This window comes from Calliphora vicina, chromosome 3 (genome assembly GCF_958450345.1).
Source record: "Calliphora vicina chromosome 3, idCalVici1.1, whole genome shotgun sequence".
Taxonomy (NCBI): domain Eukaryota; kingdom Metazoa; phylum Arthropoda; class Insecta; order Diptera; family Calliphoridae; genus Calliphora; species Calliphora vicina.
This window is the reverse complement of record NC_088782.1, coordinates 75,823,170-75,848,344: the sequence shown is the minus strand read 5'-3', so window position 1 is coordinate 75,848,344 and position 25,175 is coordinate 75,823,170. Positions and strand designations below refer to the sequence as shown.

Genomic DNA, 25,175 nt, shown 5'->3' with positions numbered 1-25,175 from the left:
ATGAAAAAATGCTGTGGGATACATGGGTCGGTATCAAGAGAATTTTGGGGAAATACATTGGTCAACTCTTAAGTGAATCCTAAGATACATAAAAGGAACCAAGTTACTTAGATTAAAATTTTACAAAACTTTTAAAAGTGAAGATATTCTAGTTGGTTATGTAGATGCTGATTGGGCTTCTAATACAGATGATCGTATGGATGTCTAGTATCTTGGTGTAGTAAAAAACAAACAACAGTAGCTACTTCATCAAGCGAGGCTGAGTATGTGGCTTTAAGCTTAGCTACCTCGGAAGGCGTATGGTTTAGATGACATGAAGGTTACAACTACTGAACAACCAATCTTACTTTATGAGGATAACGCTGGGTGCATTACTATGGCCAAAAATGCAGAATCTAAAAGGTCAAAACACATTGACATTAAGCATCATTTCATTCGAGATCACGTATTAAAGGGTCATTTAAGAATTCAACATATTTCAACAAAGAATCAAGTTGCTAATGTATTTACAAAAGCTTTAGAAAAATGTAATTTTGTTGCAATTAGAGATTTGTTAAAATTATCTAATTGAGAGGGGGTGTTGTAATATATTTTGTTGTTCATTGTAAACTCTCTTGTACATATTTTGTTTGTGTTTGAATTTGATATTTAATTAAATTAATTTAAACTAATTTAATTAAATTTAAACTAATTTAATTAAATTAATTAAAATACGTTGGTTTTCCACTTATTTAATAATAATAATTTAAAATTAAGAACAAGATATACTGAAAAAGGGATTACCTCCTACCATTGAGAACAAGGGAATCCAAAAGAGTCGATCGTTAGAATGTCGCCTACATGGCATTGATGACGTCAAGCTAGTTTGGCAGGTCGCCGTGGTGAAGTTGCCAAGTGCCCCTCCACATAATATTTTGAATACCGGACGAATGAAAGAAGAGAAGGTAAAGGGCGGAATCCGGAAGTCTCTAGTTTATCTGACTAAGTTGGAGAAGAGTGATCCGACTTAATTTACTTCAAAGGAGAAGTATCTTCTCTAAAAGCATCGGCAGGACATCGTTAAATTTGAGCGAATTTATGGTGCTTGACGTCGACGAGTCAAGCACTCCTAAGGGTGTAGGGTTGGAGACCTATCAGCATTGGGGTTCAACTTCTGCTAGCGCTCTTAAATTCTCCTAAAAGGAGACCATTAACAGAGCTAGATCTGGGGATGATCAGCCGTCCCATCAACAAAGAAGGTGAAGAAATCTTAGATCAGATCTCGTCTAAGGTAAGCTCTTAGACGACAGTATAACTTCTAATGATCTTCTAATATGTAACAAGGTTAGTATACCCACGTTCAGGATTAATGTTAGGGAAGCGGTTTTAGGCATATCTCTGAGCAACCGTAATGATGATCTCATAAGAGATTGGAGGGTGACAACCGACTGCTCCTTTTCGGACCACGGTCGCATCACCTTTTCAATGAATTTTGTTGAGTCCAAACAGGAACCCTTCATGGAGCCTAGACGAACAAGCATAGGGAATATACTTTAGCTGCTTTTTTGGACAGAGAGAAAGCCTTTAATAACATTAAGATAGAGGCAACAAGAGACTCGTTAATTGAACTTCAGGTAGCAGGATTATCAACTCAAACCTAGGGAATGTAAGGATTATAAGACGGGTTTCTGGGGGTACACCGCAAGGTGTAGTATTGTCTCCGCTGTTATGGTTATTATTTAACGGTGAACTTTATTCTCAAGATCTTTGAATGTAAGGGTAGGAAAATAGTTGCCTATACGGACGAGAGATTTCATTTTACGAAAATAGACTGTGTTGAGCTGACTTTATGATAACAAATTATCATGAAAGAAGAATACTCAGGATAGGCTTAAAAGGGTTCTCAATGCCTAGAGCACATGCGGGAATTCTATTTGTTAGATTGGGCACTACGACCAGGTTTCATACATGGGCATACTGCATTACTTTTTTACTGCAGTAAGCGTTTCAGTAATCAGTAAATGCTTACTGGTAATGAAATATAATTTTCATTACAAGTAAATTTTTACTAAATAAATTTTGAAAAAAAAATCAATATTCAGTAAATTTTACTTATTACTGAAAAAAAATCAGAATTCAGCAAAATTTACTGATTACTGAAAATCAATTCAAACAACTTAAGTACCAAAAGAAAAAGAAAGAAATTAACTATTCCAGTGTGATGAATCCTGTAGTGCTTGAGGTGATATTTTATTTTTTATACATATTTGTAAAAAAAAAATAAAGATTATTTTTTTTAGTTTTTAGAGGTAATGGAATCGATAGTAGCAGCGTTGTTGTTGGAAGAGGAGAAAACGTCTTCGGAATACAGATTTAAGACTTGAAAAACAGAAATTGAGAGACAGTTGCAATCCATTCGATATGAGTGATCAATTGTAAGATATTTTCGATTGTTACTGTGTGAAATAATTCCCAATAATCATTTTTACTGGAATTCAAATTGAAAGCAAGTGTAATTCAAGCCTTGAATTATAGTCAAGCAATTGAATTACACTTTATTTCAATAGCATTCTCCAGTAAAAAGGAAACATAAATTCAAGCCATATGTTTTTTGTTTGAAAAATAAATAAATTTTCAAATATTTTTCATGTCTAAAGTATAATTACATTTGCATTCAAGTCAAATTCCAACAAAATGTTTAAGTGCTTGAATTTTTGGGGCTTTGGTGCTTACTGGGATTATTTAAATTTTATAGATTTAAAAAAACTTTCGCCTAAATAAAGATGCGCTTAAATATGTTTAGACACTTTTACACAAGAAGCGCGGTCAAATACATCAACATCTTTATCACCGCTTAACCGAATTGTAGCTGCATTGAGATTTTCGCTAAAGAACCTTGTCCAACAACAAAACAGCATGCAACATTTTCATCTCCTTAACCCGACATTACCTCTGGCATCTACCCACACAAGAGACTTGCGCAACTAAATTGCCTAGCGTAAAAGGGGTCTTAGTAGTTTTTGACCTGCAATACATTAAATAAAACTTTAAAATTTATTTAAAACAAATAAAATTTATAATTAACAAAATGTATATTGCATTTTATACTTACATTTTGTTAAATTTCACTTTTTGTTAAAACCTAAACAAAATTAGTTGCATTCAGTCATAGGAGGCATTTACATTATGACTTCAAGTCATGACTAAAAAACATGGGTATTTTCAAGGCGTATTAACAAGGTGAGTGCATAAAATCAGCTGTTTCTTAATTCGCTGTGGTTTTATGTACACTATATGTCAACCTTTGTTTATGTTTACATTTGTTATCTATATATATAAAAGAGTAACGTTACTGACTGACTGACTGACTGACTGACTGATTCATCATCGCACAGCCCAAACGGCTGAAGCTAGAATCACGAAATTTTAACTGTGGGTTCCTCCCTCTCCAAAACGATCCGATAAGAAGGGATTTTTGGAAATTCGAACGTTTAGGGGGTAAAAAAGGGTAAAAACGGGTAAATTCGGTAACCTTATATCTTCAAAACTAATAAAGATACAAAAAAAACTTAAAATAGCATGTTCTCCATTTAAAAAATAAGCTGACAGGTGTTTCGTACTTTTTGGAAATTCGAAACTTTTAGGGGAGAAAACGGGTAAAAACTGTATTTTGGTACTTTTTTTGCACCCTATGTATCTTTTAAACCAATAAACATAGAAACAAATTTTAAATCGTATTCTTTAATTAACAAAAAATAAAAAATATAAGTTTGGTACTTTTTGGAAATTCGAACCTTTAAGGGATAAAAATTGTGTTAATTTTTGGTACTTTTTCATAAAATATGTTTTTCTATAATTTGACATAGACATACGAATATTTTATTATGAGCTCCCACCACGTTACAGAAATTTATTTGAATGAAATTGTACCACCTCAATGGGGATAAAAAAGGTACCAAAAAGGGGATAAAATCGGGAAAATACATTATATTTGAAATTATTAAGCCAATTTTGATAATTTTTTTAACGTTGGTTCCTGGATTCATACAAAAATTAACTAACAGCGTGTTATTTGCAACTCGAGTACCAAGGTTTATATTGGGCCAAATCCGGGTAAACAGTTTGGTACTTTTTTTAAAACATATTTATTCTTGGGCACATTAACACAGATTTTAATATTTTGATACATGCCTATAGCATAAACAATTTTGGCAAAATGGAATATTTTTAAATTTCAAACTTGAGGGGTGTTCAAGTAAGAAAAGGGAAATTGGTACTTTTCTCCTAATGGTACTTTTTTAAAATTTTAAATTATTTCAGTTATCGACATTAAAGTTAGCTGATATTTATTTGAGTGAAGTTAGTGTTAGGAATAGGGGATAATATTTAGGTACCAAAATGTGTGAACTGAACTATAGGTACTTTTTTGTTCATCTAATGGTACTTTTTTGAAATTTCTATAATAATGGACTTAGAAACATGAAATTAAACATATATGGTCCTAAGTGAGTGAGATTCTAGCGGGGGACTTTTTGGTACTTTTTCTTTATTGGAATGGTACTTTTTGTAATTTCTTCACCAATGAACCTAGAAACATGAAATAAAGCTTATATATAAACCGAGTGAGTGGAAAACCACAAGTGTGGGTTTTTTGGTACTTTTTCTATATTCTAATGGTACTTTTTTGAATTTTCTATAACTATGGACTTAGAAACATGAAATTAAGCATATGTATATGGTCATAAGTGAGTGAGAATTCTAGGGGGAGACTTTTTGGTACTTTTTCTTTATTCTAATGGTACTTTTTGAATTTTCTATAACTATGGACTTAGAAACATGAAATTAAGCATATATGGTCCTAAGTAAGTGATAATTCTAGGGGGAGACTTTTTGGTACTTTTTCTTTATTCGATTGGTACTTTTTGTAATTTCTTCACCAATGAACCTAGAAACATTAAATAAAGCTTATATGGAACCGAGTGAGTGGGAAACCACAAGTGTGGGCTTTTTGGTGCTTTTTCTATATTCTAATGGTACTTTTTTGAATTTTCTATAACAATGGACTTAGAGACATGAAATTAAGCATATATGGTCCTAAGTGAGTGAGAATTCTAGGGGGAGACTTTTTGGTACTTTTTCTTTATTCGAATGGTACTTTTTGTAATTTCTTCACCAATGAACCTAAAAACATGAAATTAAGACCGGAGTGAGTGGGAATCTACAAGTGACTGCTTTTTGGTACTTTTTCTATATTCGAATGGTACTTTTTGAATTTTCTGTAATAATGGACATAGAAATATGAAGTTAAGCATATATGGTCCTAAGTGAGTGAGAATTCTAGGGGGAGACTTTTGGTACTTTTTGTTTATTCTAATAGTACTTTTTTGAATTTTCTATAACAATGAACTTAGAAACATGAAATTAAGCATATATGGTCCTAAGTAAGTGAGAATTCTATGGGGAGACTTTGTGGTACTTTTTCTTTATTCGATTTGTACTTTTTGTAATTTTTTCACCAATGAACCTAGAAACATGAAATAAAGCTTATATGGAACCGAGTGAGTGGGAAACTACAAGTGGGTTGTTTTTGGTACTTTTTCTATATTCTAATGGTACTTTTTGAATTTTCTATAATATAATGGACCTAAATATGAAACTAAGCGTATATGGTCCTAAGTGATTGAAAATTCAAGCGGATACCTCATGGTACCTTTTGTTTATTTTCTATAGCAATGGACTTAAAAACATGAAATTAAGCATACATGGTCCTAAGTGAGTTAGAATTCTAGGGGAGACTTTTTGGTACTTTTTCTTTATTCGAATGGTACTTTTTGTAATTTCTTCACCAATGAACCTTGAAATATAAAATAAAGGTTATATGGACCAGAGTGAGTGGGAATCCGCAAGTGTATACTTTTTAGTACTTTTTCTATATTATAATGGTACTTTTTTGAATTTTCTATAACAATGGACTTAGAAACACGAAATTAAACATATGTATATGGTCCTAAGTGAGTGAGAAGTCTAGTGGGAGAATTTTTGGTACTTATTCTTTATTCAAATGGTATTTTTTGTAATTTCTTCACCAATGAACCTAGAAACATTAAATAAAGGTTATACGGACCCGAGTGGGTGAGCAACTACAAGTGGGTGCTTTTTGGTACTTTTTCTATATTCTAATGGTACTTTTTGAATTTTCTATAACATAATGGACCTAGAAATATGAAATTAAGCGTATATGGTCCTAAGTGATTGAAAATTCAAGCGGATACCTCATGGTACCTTTTGTTTATTCGAATGGTACTTTTTTTTAATTTTCTATAGCAATGGACTTAAAAACATGAAATTAAGCATACATGGTCCTAAGTGAGTTAGAATTCCAGGGGAGACTTTTTGGTACTTTTTCTTTATTCGAATGGTACTTTTTGTAATTTCTACACCAATGAACCTAAAGCCATGAAATTAAGCTTATATGGACCCGAGTGAGTGGGAAACCACAAGTGGGGGATTTTTGGTACTTTTTATATATTCTAATGGTACTTTTATTGAATTTCCTATAATAATGGACCTAGACTTTCCAAAAAATCGAAGAATTTCAAAACCGCGGTTTCGGTTTTAAAAAATTAAAAACCGATCGGTTTCGGTTTTGTGATAATTTATTAAATCTTAAGTATTATAGAAACAAAATTAGTTGATAATATAGGAAATGATATACAAATCTAAAATTCAAGCTTGACGGGTTATGGTTTAGTGAATGCGAATTTAAAAGTGATAATCAATGGTACTATTTCCTTATTGCAATGGTACTTTTTGAATATTTTATAATAATAAACATAAAAATTTAAAATTAGGAACACATTTTGCATTTTCTATAATAATGGACCCAGAAATATGAAATTAGACATTTACAATTAGATTCACAAAGTGAGACTTGATAGTACTATTTCTTTCTTCTAATTGGGGTGGCGAAGCGCACCGGGTCAGCTAGTTGTAAATAACATAGTAATATTTTAATTCGCCTTGATTTTGACATTTACCGTACATTTTAACAAAAACAAATTACCTGTTGTTTTTGCATTGTTGTATTTGTTGCCGGGACGCACTCACCTTGTTAATACGCCTTGGGTATTTTTTTGTACTAACAAATTGTGACGTCTAAACAAAAGGCAAGTTTTCTGTTTTTCAAGACTTTTTTTGATATTCTGCTTTGAGCTCTTTTCTGATTGGTTGTTGAAACGATTAGGTGCCAAAAAAAGGCAAACATGGTTGACAAAAAAATGCATCGTATAAATGCTAGGGGATTTTCGTAGGGGTTTTAAAAGAAAAACAAAAAAAAAAAGACATGACTTTAAATCAAAGTGTAAATGCCACCATACAAAAACGTAACTACGATCGAAATGCAGAATACGTAAAATCGTAAAGAAAAATATGAAACGGAACGGAACGCAGAATACCAAAGTTGTCAAACGGAGAAAATTATGATTCGAATCGAAATGTAGAATAGGGGTGACTAATTGAATGATAACCCGGTCATTGCTCCCTTGGAGCCTTCATCGGTAAATGGGATATGGGCGCATAGGACTTCTGTACAATGTGCTTATTGGATTTTTCATATTATTTCTCTTTATATCACTTGACTTCTTTATTTTCATTCCAATTTCATTTCGTCTCTTCACATCTAGTTCACACCTGTTCAAAACTATCTATGTATTGGAAAAGGGACTCAATCCATACTACGCATACAGAAATTCTATAGGACAAATTACGGATAGTGAATTGGTGTTGGTGAGAACCAGGGGCACGCTTAGAAGGGTGACTGCGATGAAACAGCTGATTACTTTTTTATTCAGTTTGAACTGTCAATTCACTTGTGGTTGTTGTGGCGAAAAATACAACCCAAAAGCAAAAACAACAGGCAACTTTGGCAGTTCACCAACTTTTAACAAAACCAAAGTACCTGTTGTTTTTGTATTGTCATATTTGTTGTAGTGATGCAGTCACCTTTCTAAGTGTGCCCTGGTGAAAACCAGAGCTTTGAATTATTTCAATTTGAGCTTAACCCTTTAACCCGCAAGAGTGTCTCAAGGCATGTATTACAAAACACCAATTTTTCTTTTAAATTTAACGGTGAATTTAGTTACAGATTTGTTAACATTTCTCTCGAAGATCGAAAGGCATTCTGACTTTTAGTTTTTGTTCTGTCAGCTGTTTTCTGAGTGATGTCATAATTTTAGCAGGTGAAATTTTGTATGTGAAATTTTAATTCAAAGTTTTAGTAACTTTTAGTCACCCGATCTATTCGAAATATTTTTTTTTTTAAAAAGGCAAGATATTCTTCTTTCAATCTATGCATTTGTAAATGTTAAACAATTAACAAAAAAGTGTGTTGAGAACGCAAAAACTAAGGGCTGTCTCCGGGCACTGTTGCAGCAAAATTTTTCTGCGTGTTATATTTTATAGTTTTTTACTTTTTTGTTATATTATCTGTTATATAAAAAATGATAGGTAGGGCAGATAGAGACCACAGACGGATTAAATTATCCGCCTTAACTCATGATCAGTTGGTACTCCACTAGAAGATCCACAGCCAGGAAATTCAAAAGTTGGCGAAAGAGCAAAATATCCAGTTAATGTCGTCCGTTATGACAATATCAACCACTTTCCAATCTTTTTGGACAACAAATGTGAAAAAAAGATGGTGCAAACTACGCAAAAAGTCACAAACACAAAAACCAAAAATTGTTTTTATGAGTATCATCGTAGAAAATAAAACACATTTGCCCAATTCACAATTGGTGTCGTAGCGTTGTATCGTTGTATGTCGTATTTTTTTTATTAATGTTTTGTTTTTGTTTCGAAAAATTAGTTTGAAAAATATTTATGACATACAATGCTACAACACTACGACATCAATTGTGAATTGGGCAATTGTTACGAAATTGTACTTGAATTCAATTATAACGATTTTAACGGCTGATTTAAACTTGCATAATGCTTTCAAACAGCAGTGCCTCTTAAACTGTGGGTATTATATTCGAATTCGAAAGCTCTAGACTTCGAATATACGAATTTTGACAGTTAAAGAACATTGTAGAAAGTTCACCAGAGATGGTGTGAGTATAAATAGTGGCCATGGTTGCAGTCGTGAGTCAGTTTATCAGAGATGCTATTCGTATAAACATCAACTGAGTTTATTAAAGTGTGATGTATTTTCTATACCATTTTTCATTGAAATTGAGAACATTCCAAATGAAATTGAAAATTTCAATTTTAAATTTAGAAAATTCCAAATGTAATTGTGAATTTCCATTTCAAATTGAGAAAATTCCAATTGAAATTGAGAATTTCAATTTTAAATTGAGAAAATTCCAAATAATATTGAGAATTTCAATATGAAATTGAGAAAATTCCAAATGAAATTGAGAAAATTCCAAATGAAATTGAGAATTTCAATATGAAATTGAGAAAATTCCAAATGAAATTGAGAAATTCCATTTCAAATTGAGAAAATTCCAATTGAAATTGAGAATTTCCATTTGAAATTGAGAAAATTCCAAATGAAATTGGGAAAATTCTAATTGAAATTAAGAAAATTCCAAATGAAATTGAGAAAATTTTACTCTACATAATAAAGCATAAATTTAAAAAAAGTTAACTATTAGCTAGCGCTTTGAAAACCTTGTTTCTACTTCGCAATTTGTGCCTGATTGCAACGGCATGAGCTAGGAGGTAAATAGGCTGTCAAATGAACCACCCAACATTTTTGGGTGGTTTGGAATTTGGGCTACTCGGCCAAGGGCTGTCAACCCCTATATAAAAACCTATTGGTATTTTGTATTAAGTTTTACGTTGTATTAAGTTTTGCCAAATCTAAAACAACTAATTATTTTTAGACAGATATAACCAAGGTCTATTAATAAGGTCTGTGCAACTCTACAATTCAAAAACAAAAAGAAAAACAGGCATTTTGTTTGTGTAAAACTATACTGAACTTGTCAAAAACATTACCAAAACAAACATACATAATATAATTTTATTTTCAACAAAAAAAATAAATGTATGTATATTACATTTATTTTTTTAGATATATAAAATTCACGAACTATAGAAGAGAAGTAACGCATTTTTTATTAATTTTTTTATGATTTTAATTTATTTTTTCCGTTTTCAATTTGTTCACGACACTTTTTATTATTTGTTTATGTTTTTAATTTATTTTTTCAGTTTTCAATTTTGTCACGAAACGTTAGAAAAGTAAACAAATTTGAAAAAAATACAATGGCGCTCTAAAATTGTAAACTAATTTTGACAAACACAGAATGTAAACACAAAGGGACAAAAAATGATCAGCTGTTTAGTTACACAGACCTTGGATATAACAACATTTTAATATATATTTTTTTGTTTGCTTTAATTATTGGATTTGATTTATTATTATTGGATTTGCTTTATTAGTTTTATTTGTATTCCATAAGAAGTACACAAAATAGAAACATGTACTCATTTGAGCTCCCCACTGTATATAATGTTTCTCAATTTTATTCAGAATTTTCCCAATTTCATTTGGAATTTTATCAATTTCAATTGGAATTTTCCCAATTCATTTGTAATTTTCTAAATTTCAATTTGAATTTCTCAATTTCATTTGGAATTTTCTCAATTTAAAATTGAATTTCTCAATTTTATTTGGAATTTTCTCAATTTCAATTGGAATTTTCTCAATTCAAAATGGAAATTCTCAATTTCATTTCGAATTTTCTTAATTTAAAATGGAAATACTCAATTTCAATTGGAATTTTCTCAATTTGAAATGGAAAATTTCAATTTCATTTGGAATTTTCTCAATTTAAAATGGAAATTCTCAATTTCATTTAGAATTTTCTCAATTTCAATTTGAAATTCTCAATTTCATTTGGAATGAAAAATGGTGTAGTGAATTCGTGTAAATTATATAGTCTGTCTATATTTCTGCGAATTTATAAACGTGTATAAAAACACTGAGCGACTATTTAATGTTGTTGTTGTACATTTTAAATAAATAAAGAGTTGTACAATTTTTAAACTACTTTACAGCATTTACTAATGTTAGTTCTTCAAGTCTGTTATTTATTTGCAAATAAAATATCTGAATTTGTACTGCATTATTGTCAAAAAGCATAAATTTAAAAAAAAGTTAACTATTAATGCGTCACCACTATCGGGTTAAGGCAGCATTTTGCTGCCGGCTAGCGCTTTGAAAACCTTGTTTCTACTTCTCAATTTGTGCCTGATGAACCACCCAACATTTTTGGTTGGTTTGGAATTTGGGCTACTCGGCCAAGGGCTGTCAACCCCTATAAAAAAACCTATTGGTATTTTGTATTAAGTTTTGCCACATCTAAAACAACTAATTATTTTTAGACAGATATAACAACATTTTAATATATATTTTTTTTGTTTGCTTTAATTATTACCACATTAGCAATTTTCTTAAGTTAATAAATATTTCATATACATATTTTATTTTTTATTCAAATACCCTTATTCACAGTTTAATAATTAAATTCAATTTCGAATATTCGATTTCGACATATAAACATAAACATTTCCGATTAGATATTTTTCATTATATTTATGTGTGTGTATATAATTATATTCATATATGTATGTATGCATTTACGTATATACATTTAAAACTATATAAATAAATAGATAAACTATACATATTTACATTTTACATGTATGTGCAATTGTTAAACTATTTTAACCAAATGATAAATTTATATTTAATTCCATGTTATAAGATTAAATAAACAGGTTTTCTGATTCCGAATCCGAATCGGGACGCGGTATATTCGAAATAAAGCCTCCCTCGCGTATAATTTCGCAACGCATACGTTTATGAGCGAATGTTATATTTAATAAAGCTAAAACAGTTTACTTATTGTTGTTCCATCGGACATGTTTGTAACGTTGGGCTGGTATTAATATTTCCATTGTTGCAACTGGGAATTCCTAAAAGTTTGTGGGGCGGTGGACAGGCCACATCACAACGTTCATCGAAATACTGTACGATGCGTTGTATGACAAATTTGAAAATCTTTTCTTTGCTTATTTCGCCGTTCAAAAATGTTATGTCCTTACGGTCGCGGAAATCCATAAAATTCTTCTCATAATGCGGCCACACGCACATCTCAAAATAGCCAGTGACATCTGGAGGATCGTAGGTGCGCTTGCGACGACGCTCAAAACATTTCTCATACGGCAAATGAAAGTGGAATTTAATGTTGCACAGAGTGAGTAATTCGGGTTGGTTGAAAATCATGAAGCCCTCAATGATTAGAATGTTGATTTTGTTGTCGCGCAATTGGGCAACCATTTGCGAATTAACACGCATAATGTGAGCTGTGTTCTGGTGATTCTGATTACTTAAATTGTTGTGATGATGATGTTGGTGCTGATGATGATGGTGGTGGTAATGCTGTTGTGGCTGATGTTGCGGCTGGTGTTGTATATGATGTTTGTTATGTTGCGGTTTAGTTGACAAATGAGGCATATTACTGAGATGTGTGGTATGGTGCGTAGCAACATAAGGATTTCCATAATGTTGATTTTGCGAACTAGTAAAGTGTTCAAATGTACCACTGTAGGGAGACATGTCATTGGAGAAATCAATATTTTCCATTGGATCACCGGCCAAATAACGACCCTTCATTGTCCACGTAATGTCAGATATCATTTGCTTCATATCCAGCGATGTAATGAGTTCGAAATTGATTGCATTCAGTGGTTCGACCCATTTGTGTCGCAAGTCATCAACAGGTAGAAAATAATCATCTTGAGATATTAACTGTACGTCACTGATTGTGTATGGCGTATTCCATAATTGAACATTACGCTGATTCATGAAATAATCTCGTAACTTGTGTGCCAATGTAGTTTTGCCACCACATGTGACACCCGAAATACCAATGACCAGCCACTGAGGCATAGTTTTATTCTTTTTTATTTAAATATATAATATTCTTTCTTTCTACAACAAGTAAATCACTTTAATGTATATATTTAAGCACACGTTGTCTGTTGTTTGTGAGATGCTTGTTTTGTGTTTATTCTTTTTTTTTATATGTAAATCTTTTGTTCCTTCTGTCTGTAGTTTTCAGACGACTATTCAATCTGCGTTCTTCGTCTTAATAAAATCCCATATATGATAGAGGGTGAAGACGACAATTCCACCCAAAAATATTACACCAAATACGGCAGGCAATATAAAAGCGTACTCCAATGGAGGAAAGAACGAATGTATCAAGTTACCTATTAAAATCAGAATAAAAAAAAACACATGTCACTAGTTAAATAATTATCAGAGCTCACAATCAGTAGCCAGCTAGAAAATGTTTTTTCCAGTTTGTGTGAAATTGTGATTGAAATTATCAAATAAAATGTTTCAATTTGTGGATTAAAATATTTAAGTAACTTATTTTATTTGATATATTGGTATGTTGAGCATACAACAATAAGACTCCTCAGATTAAAGATTTTCGGTTAGCCGGTCAACATTTTGTTATTTGAACTATAATTTTAAGACAATAACAAACACCTTAACATAAAATTTTATTTAATTCTATTGGTTTACCATTCACAATACTATAAATTAATCGCGTTTTAGTTATGCCCTTTAGGAAGACAAAACCTTTTCATACAGAAAATAACGGACGATTGGAAATTTAAATCTGGGAACTGTTGTATAGAAAATACAAAATGAATTATTACTCTCTAGACATACATATATAGAAACTACACCTTTGACATTGACATTGAACACTTAGTACACATATATACTATTTTTAATCGCCACTAAGGTGATAAGAAATATTTCAGTCTAATATATACGGTTATTTCTATATTCTAGCGTGCCACACTACGAATATTACACTGTACACTAAATTAGCTATAGCTTTAAAAGTTTTAATTATGTCTGGTTCAATGGCTTAAATTTAACCATTTAGCTTAGCTCAGCACTACATTTTTTAATTTGTTCACCATTAATTGGTACCCGATAACATATAGGTGGCATGTAAGCTCTAAGATGACGAGTGTTAATTCAAAGTAGATCCGTAAGTTTTTTGTTATATAGATAACATACATAACCCGGCTGCACGATAGAATGTCTTGTCATCTAATTAACTCGTCATTCATTAACCAATTTAGGTGTAGTGTAAACACCAGGAGATCTCATCATGGATGACTACCTGAAACTTACCCTCCTTCCGAGCTCGAATAGGGTTGTAAATTATTCGAGTTTTATTTTAATTACACGGTGCTACGATGGAAAAAAACTTGGAAAACGACCTAGCGTAGGTTATAGGTCTTGCTGAGTACATTACAAATTGTGTCAAAAAATTTCAGAAATACCCTCAAATTCAGAAGTTATTCTGAAAAAAACGTTTTCAGTGATATACATACGTCAACTTATCGATCTATAAATCAGTCAGTCTTCGTACGACTTTAAATTTGTAAACGGGGTTGGAAAGAGAACTGATTACGCTTTAAAATGACGTGCATTTTTTGATACAAAGAAAAGCAAAATTTATCAACTTTTTTGATTTTAGTCGCTTTTCATTGCTTATTTTGATATGGGAGCTATAAAAATTTATACCAATGTATAAAGGAAATTTAGTTCTTAACAAACCATCGTTTTAATTATTCAAATCGGATGAAAATTGTAAAAGTTATTCAACTTTTCATTAACACCTTTTTTTTAGTATTTTCTTCTCCAGCCCATATGAATAAAAAAAAAAACAAAAAAATATACAAAACAAAATTTGTACAATTTATAATTTACAAGGCAAATTTTGTGGAACTTTTTTCGTAAAAGTTTAATAACTTTTGCAAGTATAAACCGATTTTAACAAATAAAGTATCGTTTTTGTCTACATAAAATTATCTTTAAAATACTGTGCAAAAAGAATAGGGTTTCATAGAAAAAAATTTAAATAAATATTGTTGAATTTGAAAAATTACGAAAAAAATAAAAAAGAAAGCGAAACTATTTATAAAAACTTACACAATTTCTTGGAATATAGATTAATTCATTACCTAACTATAACTGTTTAAAATTTTGAAATCGGTTGAAAAATATATGAGTTAGAGGTACTAAAGTACTACGACCTACCCTAAAACCGTTTTTTCAAAATAACACAAAATTTTGAATGTGTTTCAAAATCTTTGAAAACGGTTTTAGTATGTCCTCACCTAGGCCTATAAAATCCATTAGGTGGCTTTTCCAGTTCTGACAAAAAGTGTCATTTTGTAGCAGAGTGTTATTATTCGAGAGATCGATCTTGATTCTTCATATTCACATTAATTGAATAATTTTGATTGTTCAAAGAACAGAATATGTAATTGATTTGTTAGAAATTTATACAATTTCAAATAAATTGTTCGAATTTTGTGTACTAGATGTAAATATTTTAAAAAAATAATTATTAAAAATGGCTAAAAACTATTATATTGTTACAATACAATAATTTACTGTTAATACTAATAGATTCAAGGATATCAAATCTAAAAAAGATAACAGTGAATTTTAAGAATTTGTATTTATTTACTAGATTATAATCTTGCGGATATTCTCTATGAAAAGTAAATCAAATAATTGTGGTGGTGTGCCTATAACTGAGTGCATAAACGTTCAAGATCAAAAGGTTATGACATTTCCAATTGTATTTCAGAAAATTCTAATTATATTTCAGAAAATTCCAATTTAATTTCAGAAATTTCCAATTATATTTCAGAATTTTATAATTGAATTTCAGAATATTCCAATTATACTTCAGAATTTTCCATTTATATTTCAGAAATTTCTAATTGTATTTCAGAAACTTCCATTTGTATTTCAGAATTTTCCAATTGTATTTCAGAAATGTCCATCTGTATTTCAGACTTTTTAATTTTTACTTAAAAAGTTTCGAATTTCAGAATTTTTCAATTGTATTTCAGAAACTTCCATTTGTATTTCAGACAATTCTAATAGCAATACAAATGGAAATTTCTGAAATACAAATAGAAATTTCTGAAATACAATTGCAAAATTTTGAAATATCATTAGAAATTTTGTAAGTATATATTAAAAATTCTGAAATACAAATTTCTGAAATACAATTGGAAAAGTCTGAAATACAATTAGAAATTTCTGATATTTAAATGGAAACATCTGAAATATAATTAGAAAGTCCTGAAATTGAATTGGAAATTTCTGAAATACAATTAGAAACTTCTGAAATACTATTGGAAATCGTGTAGTCCATGTATAATTATCTATGACCAACAATTTAGAAAATGTAATATTATAGTAAAAGAATTATGAAAATATAAAGTGTTACAGGGATCTTGATTTGTTCTTTGTAACTAGTGATGAGCAATTATTTCTAGAAACGTTTTTAAAGAACGCTTTTATGAATCTAAAGCACTTCTATAGAGTTTTCTAGGAATTAGATCATTGGAAATAGATCTACACTAGTTATACATATACTATTTCTACATATCACTTTTTAGTTCCGAAACAAATTCATGGAACAGATTTAAAAACTTTTTTTCATAATTTTTTTTTTATAATTTGGTTGATTAATAAATTAAATTAATTGTTCAAAAAATATGTACGTACGTATATTAGATAGACTTACTTCGTGTGAAGAGGAAACAAGTTACATACATACATATTTTGTTACCTTCCTTAATATTTTAGGATATCTCTCAAAATATTTAGGGTCTAGAGAAAAATTTTCATAAAAAAAATGTTTTTTGAAAATATTTGTATTTTTTCCCAAAAGTATACATATAGTATGGGCTCTCATTTGAAAGGCCTCTTACTGCAGCATACAACGCTATATTTTTCGGTCAAAATAATAGCACCACAGAACCTTAAAGCAATTAACATGGGAAATATTTTTATTTCCATAGTAATTTTAATTAAATATCATTAATTAAGATCATAAGATCATTAATTAATCTCTATTTCTTCTATGAGTAAAGTTTTCTTTAAGAAATATTAACCTTTAAATCAATTACATTGTATTTTTGAAAAATAAACAGATTTTGTGCAGTCAAAATAATAGCACCATCGTAAGAAATTGTCGAAAAAATGTAAAATATTTATATTTTCGAATTAAAAAATCGCCATAAAATAATAATTTTAATTAATTTATATCGAAATGAATGAAATTAAAAACAAAAACAATAATTTTACTTTTCTAATTTTTTTAGTAACAAAAAAAGTGGTGTAGGGAGCTCAAGTTTAAAAAATTATGAATTCTGAACATACAAAATAGCTTAATTCAGAATAAAACTGTTTATAGATATTTAGAAATGGTTTTAAAAAACATTGCGTTGAAATAAAAATATAAATTTTAGGTTGCGAAACCACTTATCGCTTTTAGTCATAACACTCTTGGCCCACCGTTTCGAAAATCAGACATTTATGTTCTGCATGGTGGTCAAAAGTGACGACTAGTGATGCAGTTATTCGCTGACCATAACAAGAACAAAATTTTAATTATTTAAATCCTAGAAAAGTTTCATCAAAAACATCCTCTATTAAAGTAAAATTTTCAAATTCGCATTACCATTTTTCAACATTCAAGTACGAAAACACTTCTTGGTGAAATAATTAAAAAAATTATATTGTTTGATATCTGACTTCTATAGAATGTCCTTCGAATCCAATATCAACCAAAATTTAAGATTTAAGATGAATAATCTTATCTTACAAACACACAGATTTTAAAATTATAGTTTGATCGTTGTTTTTCTGCTATAACATTCGAAGAATATATTGAATATGTGGAATAAATAATTCAATCTTATATGATCAAATGCTTGATAAAATCAAAGAAATTATGACCGTAGGAATGATCTATGGAATGATAAATCGATATAAATTTGGTTTTCAAGCTAAAAGGTCAATGTCGTGGCACAGGATGCGATATCCCCAAACAGAATTTTATTAAAAATAATGTTTAAAAGTCACATAAAGGGTAAAAGGAATCCAAAAATATTTAATAATTTATTTTGGGATATGAAAAAATATATTTGGCATACAAGTTCGATACAAAATTTTTGAATCTTTATGGGTAGGAGGTGGTCGGTATCTTTTTTGCCAAAAAAAAAATACGAAAACAAAAGACAGCAATATTTTACTTTTAATAATAACATATTAAGAACGTTACAAACCGTAATAATTGTTACTAAATTAAATTTTGTCCTGGTTAATTTTTATTTATTTTAATCAATTTCTATATTGGTGCTATTTTTTTGACTGATGAATTTCTTAGGTAGTTATATATTATGTAGTTTTTCTTTAAAATTTGCATCTAATTTTTAAAATTAGTTTTAATGTTTGAAAGGTTATTGAATTAAGTATAAATTTATACAAAAACAACAAAAAATAATTTAACAGTTTATACCTACGTAATACTATTGTTTAACAATATGAATGTCGTGGTGCTATTATTTTGACCGCATCTGTACATATGTAACTATTTTCAAAAAAATGGTTCAGCTTACAAACGTTTCTCACTAGACCCAAAATATTTTTGAAAACGTCCTAAATCCAAAAAAGATTTATTTTGATGGTGGTAAAAAAAAGTTTTTTCTGTGAATTGGTCTAATGTAAATGTGTATAAAAAATACTCACCTTCGTCTATAAGCATAAATGGCAAAATTGATACCCAGAAAAAATAATACAAAAATATGGACACGGCGATTACAAGCACAATTTCTCCAATTTTAGCATTAGAAGCCATATATTACGAGTCTAAATTTACGAAAAACAAAAAACAGCAGATATGCGAACGTTGTAAAGGTAGATAGATAACATGAACAGCTAAATTATTGTCTCACCAATTAACAAAAGTATGTACTTCCAAAATTAGCAAATAATCAAGTTGAAGCAAATTAAATCACGACAAGATTATCCCATCCAAATGTCAAACTCTAATATTGGGTATTGATAGTTACAGCTGTAATTAACGTAAAAATGGTATGACATGCATTATTTATATTAATATATCGTTAATAAATGAATGAAAATTGAGTTAATTGATTGTGTATCAAATCAAATAACAGGTGGAATTAATAAATAAATGAAAACACTATCATTCCCACAAACGCAATACACTCACTCCATACATACATGTATATATGTATGTAAATACACATATGCAGCTATGTATATCCACACGTAGTTCAAAATGTTCATTCTAAATACGCACCTTTAATTTCTACCCCCTCTACAGCTATTAGGGAGTTTGAATGTCTTGTATTACGTAAAAAATAAACAATTCATACACGCTCGCTCAGCAGTAAAATATCGCCTGATTTAATTAACTCCTTAAAAGCTCCAATGTCAATTTAAATTATTTATCCAAAACAATCTCGCCTCTTTGTAATGCATTGGAAAGAAAAATGGTTAGACACACTGTAAGACGCAGATGTCAGAAGTTCTAAATGCCTTTGTTGTTTATTATTAAGAAAAAATTGTATTACTTCTTAATTTCAATACATATGTATTAAACGTACGAAATTTGCTTAAATTAACATATCGCAGAATGAAAATTCAATCATTGCAAAACTATTCACACAATATTATTTAATGTAAACAAATAAATAACAAGTTTATTAAAATTATGCACGCTGCTCAATTGAAGAAGAAGAACTAATATTTTTGCCGAATAAATTCTAACAACTGAGTTGCAAAAATTAGTAGCGTTACAGTGTTGCCATTCCTAAAAGAGTTATCATATACATTTTGTGCAAGGCGAATTGTTTAAAAGCAAATCGAATTAATGATAAGATCCCAGCGGGAAAAATATGCAGTAAAGAGGCCTTCCTAAATGCCTCATTTTGCAGACACAACTTCTAGCCAGAAAATGAAGCCGATACGTAATTAACGCCGGCGGCAAACTTCAATATTCGGCGACGGCGGCTAATAAAAAAATTCAGCGGCGGCTGAAAGTCAACTAAGTCGGTAACAGACAATAACAAAATTTAAATTACCGAATTTTTCATAAAATGTATTTATACCCTACACCACCTCCAAATAAGTTTTATATATGCAAAATTCATGTCGCCAAATTTTGTTACGATCGGTCCATAATTAGTCATAGCTCCCATATAGACCCTTCCGAAAATCACTTTAACGTGCATAGATCGCTTAAAAATGTTGGTATACTCACAAAATTCAACATAGTAAACTTTCATATAGACACAAATCACACCTAATTTCATTTCACGACCTAATTTCATGCTGATCGGTCCATAATTGGTCATAGCACCCATATAAGGCCCACTTCCGAAAATCACTCAAAAATATAAATTATTGAAATTTTAACAGAAAAATGTTTTTGCTCTTTTACTTAGTGTAGGGTATTATATGGTCGGGCTTGACCGACCATACTTTCTTACTTGTTTTTTATTAAATTTAAAAAAAAAATAAAAAAGTTAGTAAAATAAAAAATTAAATTCAATATTTCAATAAGTATCGGTTCAAGGCGTATTTAACAAGGTGACAGCAGTGGCGAATTGAAATAAATACAGGCGAATTCACTTATTTTTTATATATAGAGTTTGACATACGGGCGAATATTTTTTATATATGTAGTTTGACATTTGTGCGTGCTATTTCTATAATCAGCTGTGCTGCCGATGGCACCTTATTAAATGCACCTTGTATCGGTTAATGCAACTCAATTTGATGAGAAGGGCTCTACAATAGCCATGTTGTCATGTACGAACAACTGGTTCTTTATTGTTGCTGGGTTTAGACGGCTTCTTTTGGCATTTATGCAATTTTCCGCTATGGAAAAAGCTTGTTCTGATGATGCGGAAGTCGCTGGTATACCAAAGCAATAATTTGCTAATTTAGCTACGTTCGGATAAATCTGAAATGTTTGATATGTAGAAATTTCCTCTCACATCTTTGTGTTGTTGTTGCCACCAGTCGAGAGATTCTGTTTCCAAAGCGTCTTTCTCCAAATATTTTTTGATTTCCTCTTCCAAACTATTGGTTAAATTTGAAGTACTTCCTAGAGCTTCGAACATTTTTTGGCGAACACTTGATATTTTCTGTTAACAAATTATACAGTCATATATTTATATAATGGTTGACAAAACAATGGAAACTTTTAGAAATATTTCATTAGTGGCCTAAAATCTGAAATAATTTTTTTAAAAAATTTTAACATTTTTGTAGTATTTTATTTTGTATACTTTTATTAACTTAATTTAACAAAAAACAAAGGACATAATTAATTTCTAAAAATGAGAAAACAAAATTAAAAGATTTCTTTATTACGGCATTGACAAAACAATAGAAACTTCGGTATTATTTTAACAAATATGGTCTAATCTTTGCAATAACTCAATATTTTGTTGGGTATCCCTTATTTTTAATAACTGCTACACATCGACGATGCATTGAACCAATTAAAGAGTCAATGGTCTCCTTTGAAATATTTTGCCATTCCCATATAACCGCCTCCGATAAATCTTCCTTCCTGGTGTAATTTTGGGTCCTAATTTTACGATCTACAATTTCCCATAGATTTTCTATGGGATTGAGATCTGGCGATTGAGCAGGCCACTTCAAAACACGTACCTCGTTGGATTGTAACCACTCGGTTACAACCCTAGAGGTGTGTTTAGGGTTGTTGTCGTGTTGAATCTCCAAACTAGGGGCATATTTTCCTCAGCGTATAGTACATAACATCGTTTAATATGGTTCTGTATCCTATACCTATCATGGTATCTTTTATAATATGAATTGGGCCCATACATTGCCCTGAAAAACATCCCCATACCATAATATTGCCACGCCAAACTTTACAGTCTTATTTGTGTACTTTGGATCTAATCTTTTTCCCTTTGGTTGTCTTACAAATGTTCTCCCATCACTGCCTCTTAAATTGTATTTGGATTCGTCGGAAAAGAGGACAGTATTCCATTTCTGTATCGACCAGTTTAAATGATCCCTGGCAAATTATAGACGAGCAGATCGGTTCTTTTTAGAAATGAGTGGTTTTTTCACAGGCCGATAGCAACCAAGACCAGCCTCATTTGCCCTGCGACTAACTGTTCGGGTACTTATTTCTAATTTTAGGCTATTAACAACCCCTCGAGGAGTTATTTTTGGGAATTTCTTGAACTCTCTCGCTATTAAATTATCTTGTCTAGGAGTAGTCTTACGAGGTCTTTCACCTAAATGTTGAGTTTTTACAGAACCGGTCTCACGAAATTTCTTTATAATTTTTGAAACTGCTGATTTATTTGTCACAGATACTTTTTTGTTTTAAACCAGCTTTAAAATCGTTAATTATTTTATTTATTAAGTCTTCACAAATCTTAACTTAGCCATTTTCGTTAACTCTGAAAAAGAAATTATGCGAAAAACTTAGAAAAAGAAATTATGAAAAATTACCAGAATTTAAAAATAAAATAATATAACTGTAAACAGGATGCTTTTTATATCGTGCTTTTAAATATTATTTTCGTTTTACACTTCTTTCTCGCAGAAGTTTAAAAGTTTCCATTGTTTTGTCAGTAGCAAAATAGTGAATATTTTTAATTTTGTTCCCTTTTTCAAGAATATAATTAATTATGTTTTTTGTTTTTCAGTTAATTTATATAAATAAAAATATACAAGTAAAATACTAAAAAAAAATATATATTTTAAAAAAATATTTTAAGTTTTGGGCTACATATGGAATATTTGGAAAAGTTTCCATTGTTTTGTCAACCACTGTATGTACAGTGAATGTCACTTAAAATCGTACACCATCGTAGTCAAATTTTATTCATTAGTTTTAGAAAGTTGATGTTTTGGAAATATTTTAAAATGCTATTTATACCCTACACCACCATAGTGGGGAGGGTATTATTTTATATTGTGTGTGCTATTACATATCAGAAAATTTGGTAGAATTTAAATTGCCCTTATCCACAAATAAAATAATTGGGTAAGACTGTCAGTGCCCAGAATATCAACGCTTCATTTAAAATCGTAACCCCCTGTCTATACCTGATAAGTTTTTATCATGATAAACGTCAAAATGGTTATCAAGATAAAAAATTATCAGGTATAGTCCACATTTATTAGTATTATTGCTTCGTTATGACAAAATTGTTAGTGCTTTTGCTCAGACAAGTTTGTCTTGACAACAAACGTCATTAATTGTTATGATAAATATTTGTCAAGTATAGACAGGGAGTAAAGGCACTAAAAAATAGCAAATGATACCCCACAAAGTATTAGGATTATTTAATATTAACATTTGTGTTAATTTTTAAAGTTTTAATTATAATTTAATATAATTGTACGAATTTAAGTGAAATATGAATTTTGTGATGTTCTTTAATTTTCATCAATATTTTTTTAACGAATTGAGGTTTTGTTAACTTTTTTGTTGAAATACATATTTTATGTTCCAATTAATAAAATTACTTTTAATTTTTTATATAATCACCTATTATTGCCTGTATAATTTCATACTATTTAAAAAAAAAATATGTTGTACGATTTTGAGTGACACTCACTGTATATATGTATGTGAATACCACAAATGTTAAAAAATGTACCTGTTTCTTTTTTGGTGGTTCTGCTGCTTTGCTTGTAGATCAATTTATTAATTTCTTCTAAAATTAATTCCTCCTTTCTGACGCAATTGGCAACATTTTCAAGAAGCACATAGGAATTATCCTCATTTGGAGGAATTTTTGTGATATATTTATTTAAAACAGACCAATTTTTTTGCGATGGGTCCATTAGTGCCGCAACAACGTGGAGTTTTAAAATTTTAAATCTATTACCGAACTTTTCTTTAGCAAAATGGCAGAGATCAATTGTAATTTCAAAGCTGAATTCATTTTCAGTTTTCTCCAACGAATTCATTATATTTTCATAAAAATAATGCAGGACGATACAGTTGGATAATGTTGACCTTGCAGTAATTGCGTTGAATCCTCAAATTTTTTTAGAAATTGTCCGAATTCTATAATTATTTTTTTTTCCATATCTGCAATTAGAAGAGGATCATGTTTTGCTTTTAATAGAGCTATATTAATAATATTAAAATTTTTCACAAAACTCTCTATAATATTTAATAATGAATTACATCGTGTCGGAACGGAATTTTTTAATGATAAATGTTTGGAGCTTAAAAGACCTTCAAAATTTTCATTAAGGTCATCGTCACCATTTGGAAATTGTTCATTGGCATCTAAACCCTGCAAAATATTTTCGGCATCCAAAATAATGTTCGCTAAATTAGCCTGTCACCATTTGGAAATTGTTCATTGGCATCTAAACCCTGCAAAATATTTTCGGCATCCAAAATAATGTTCGCTAAATTAGCCTGTTCTTCCAAATTCTGAAGCCGAAGTATTTCTTCAGAGCTGTACATAAGGCTCCGGTAAATTTGTTTGAGTCGACGTCGGCGGCGGCTAATAGCCGACTTTTAGCTGATCGACTTCGCCTCTGCTTCTAGCCGCATGGCAAAATCATTTCAATTTTACACGTGTCATTGCGAGCCAATGCCTTGCATACTCGCTGCTGTTAGACTCTAACAGTTAGAGTACTATGGGTAGGTCTACTTATGATGAGCTGCAAGTAATTTATTGTTGTAAATTTGTAAGGAGAGTTAATCAAAGAGATGCAGTGTATTTTATTTTTTAATGAAGACTATTTTCATTTACTCACTTGTTGTTAGAAGGGGATTCTTGAACACCTTCTAAGAGCAGGCAGAGTGGAATGTGTAAGTATGCCTTTTAGAAGTCCTACAAACTGAAGTCCTAATGTCAGTTCTGTTTTGACATTTGTGTAGTAAACACATGCGAAATACACGTTAATAAACAATGTTACGCTACACTGCTCCAGAACGCGGAATATTGCTGACTATTTATTTGACCAATAAGGAAGATGATTTTTCATCAAAAATAATCATGAGTGATGAGGCCCTTTTCCATCTTAGCGGGTACGTAAATAAGCAAAATTTACGCTTCTGGGGCACTGAAAATCCGCGTGTAACCCACGAAGAGCCATTGCACCCGCTCAAAGTCACTATATGGTGTGCTGTTTTCGCTGGAGGAGTCATCGCACCTTTTTTCTTCGAAGACGTCGCGGGCCAAACGGTTACTGTGAATGGTGAGCGCTACAGAGCAATGAT

General features: G+C 30.5%; 2 protein-coding genes and 1 pseudogene across 3 annotated transcripts; all 3 read right to left on the bottom strand.

Moving 5' to 3' along the window:
- Window positions 1-11,369: 11,369 nt before the first annotated feature.
- LOC135954861 (uncharacterized) lies at window positions 11,370-13,086 on the bottom strand. The gene has a single exon (XM_065505102.1). The coding sequence runs from the start codon at window positions 12,947-12,949 to the stop codon at window positions 11,900-11,902; it is 1,050 nt and encodes a 349-aa protein (XP_065361174.1). The 5' UTR covers window positions 12,950-13,086; the 3' UTR covers window positions 11,370-11,899.
- Dpm2 (Dolichyl-phosphate mannosyltransferase subunit 2) lies at window positions 12,974-19,680 on the bottom strand. 2 transcript variants are annotated; one of them, XM_065505104.1, is made up of 5 exons: window positions 19,504-19,680; window positions 19,230-19,435; window positions 18,859-18,977; window positions 18,653-18,772; window positions 12,974-13,272 (listed from the first exon to the last, which is right to left on the bottom strand). In XM_065505104.1, the coding sequence occupies exons 4-5, from the start codon at window positions 18,759-18,761 to the stop codon at window positions 13,130-13,132; spliced, it is 252 nt and encodes an 83-aa protein (XP_065361176.1). In that variant the 5' UTR covers window positions 18,762-18,772; window positions 18,859-18,977; window positions 19,230-19,435; window positions 19,504-19,680; the 3' UTR covers window positions 12,974-13,129. The 2 variants fall into 2 exon arrangements, with proteins under 2 accessions (XP_065361176.1, XP_065361175.1); XM_065505103.1 differs by having other exon boundaries at window positions 19,230-19,680.
- A 1,022-nt stretch (window positions 19,681-20,702) lies between these two features.
- On the bottom strand, window positions 20,703-24,413 carry LOC135955540 (uncharacterized; annotated as a pseudogene).
- Between the last annotated feature and the right edge of the window lie 762 nt (window positions 24,414-25,175).

Bases quoted from the DNA above. Each gene is read 5' to 3' on its own strand.
- LOC135954861 (XM_065505102.1), bottom strand. From the start codon at position 12,949: ATGCCTCAGTGGCTGGTCATTGGTATTTCGGGTGTCACATGTGGTGGC.
- Dpm2 (XM_065505103.1), bottom strand. From the start codon at position 18,761: ATGGCTTCTAATGCTAAAATTGGAGAAATTGTGCTTGTAATCGCCGTG. The intron at 13,273-18,652 runs GTGAGTATTTTT...TGATTTTAATAG, and splicing joins ATTTATGCTTATAGACGAAG to GTAACTTGATACATTCGTTC.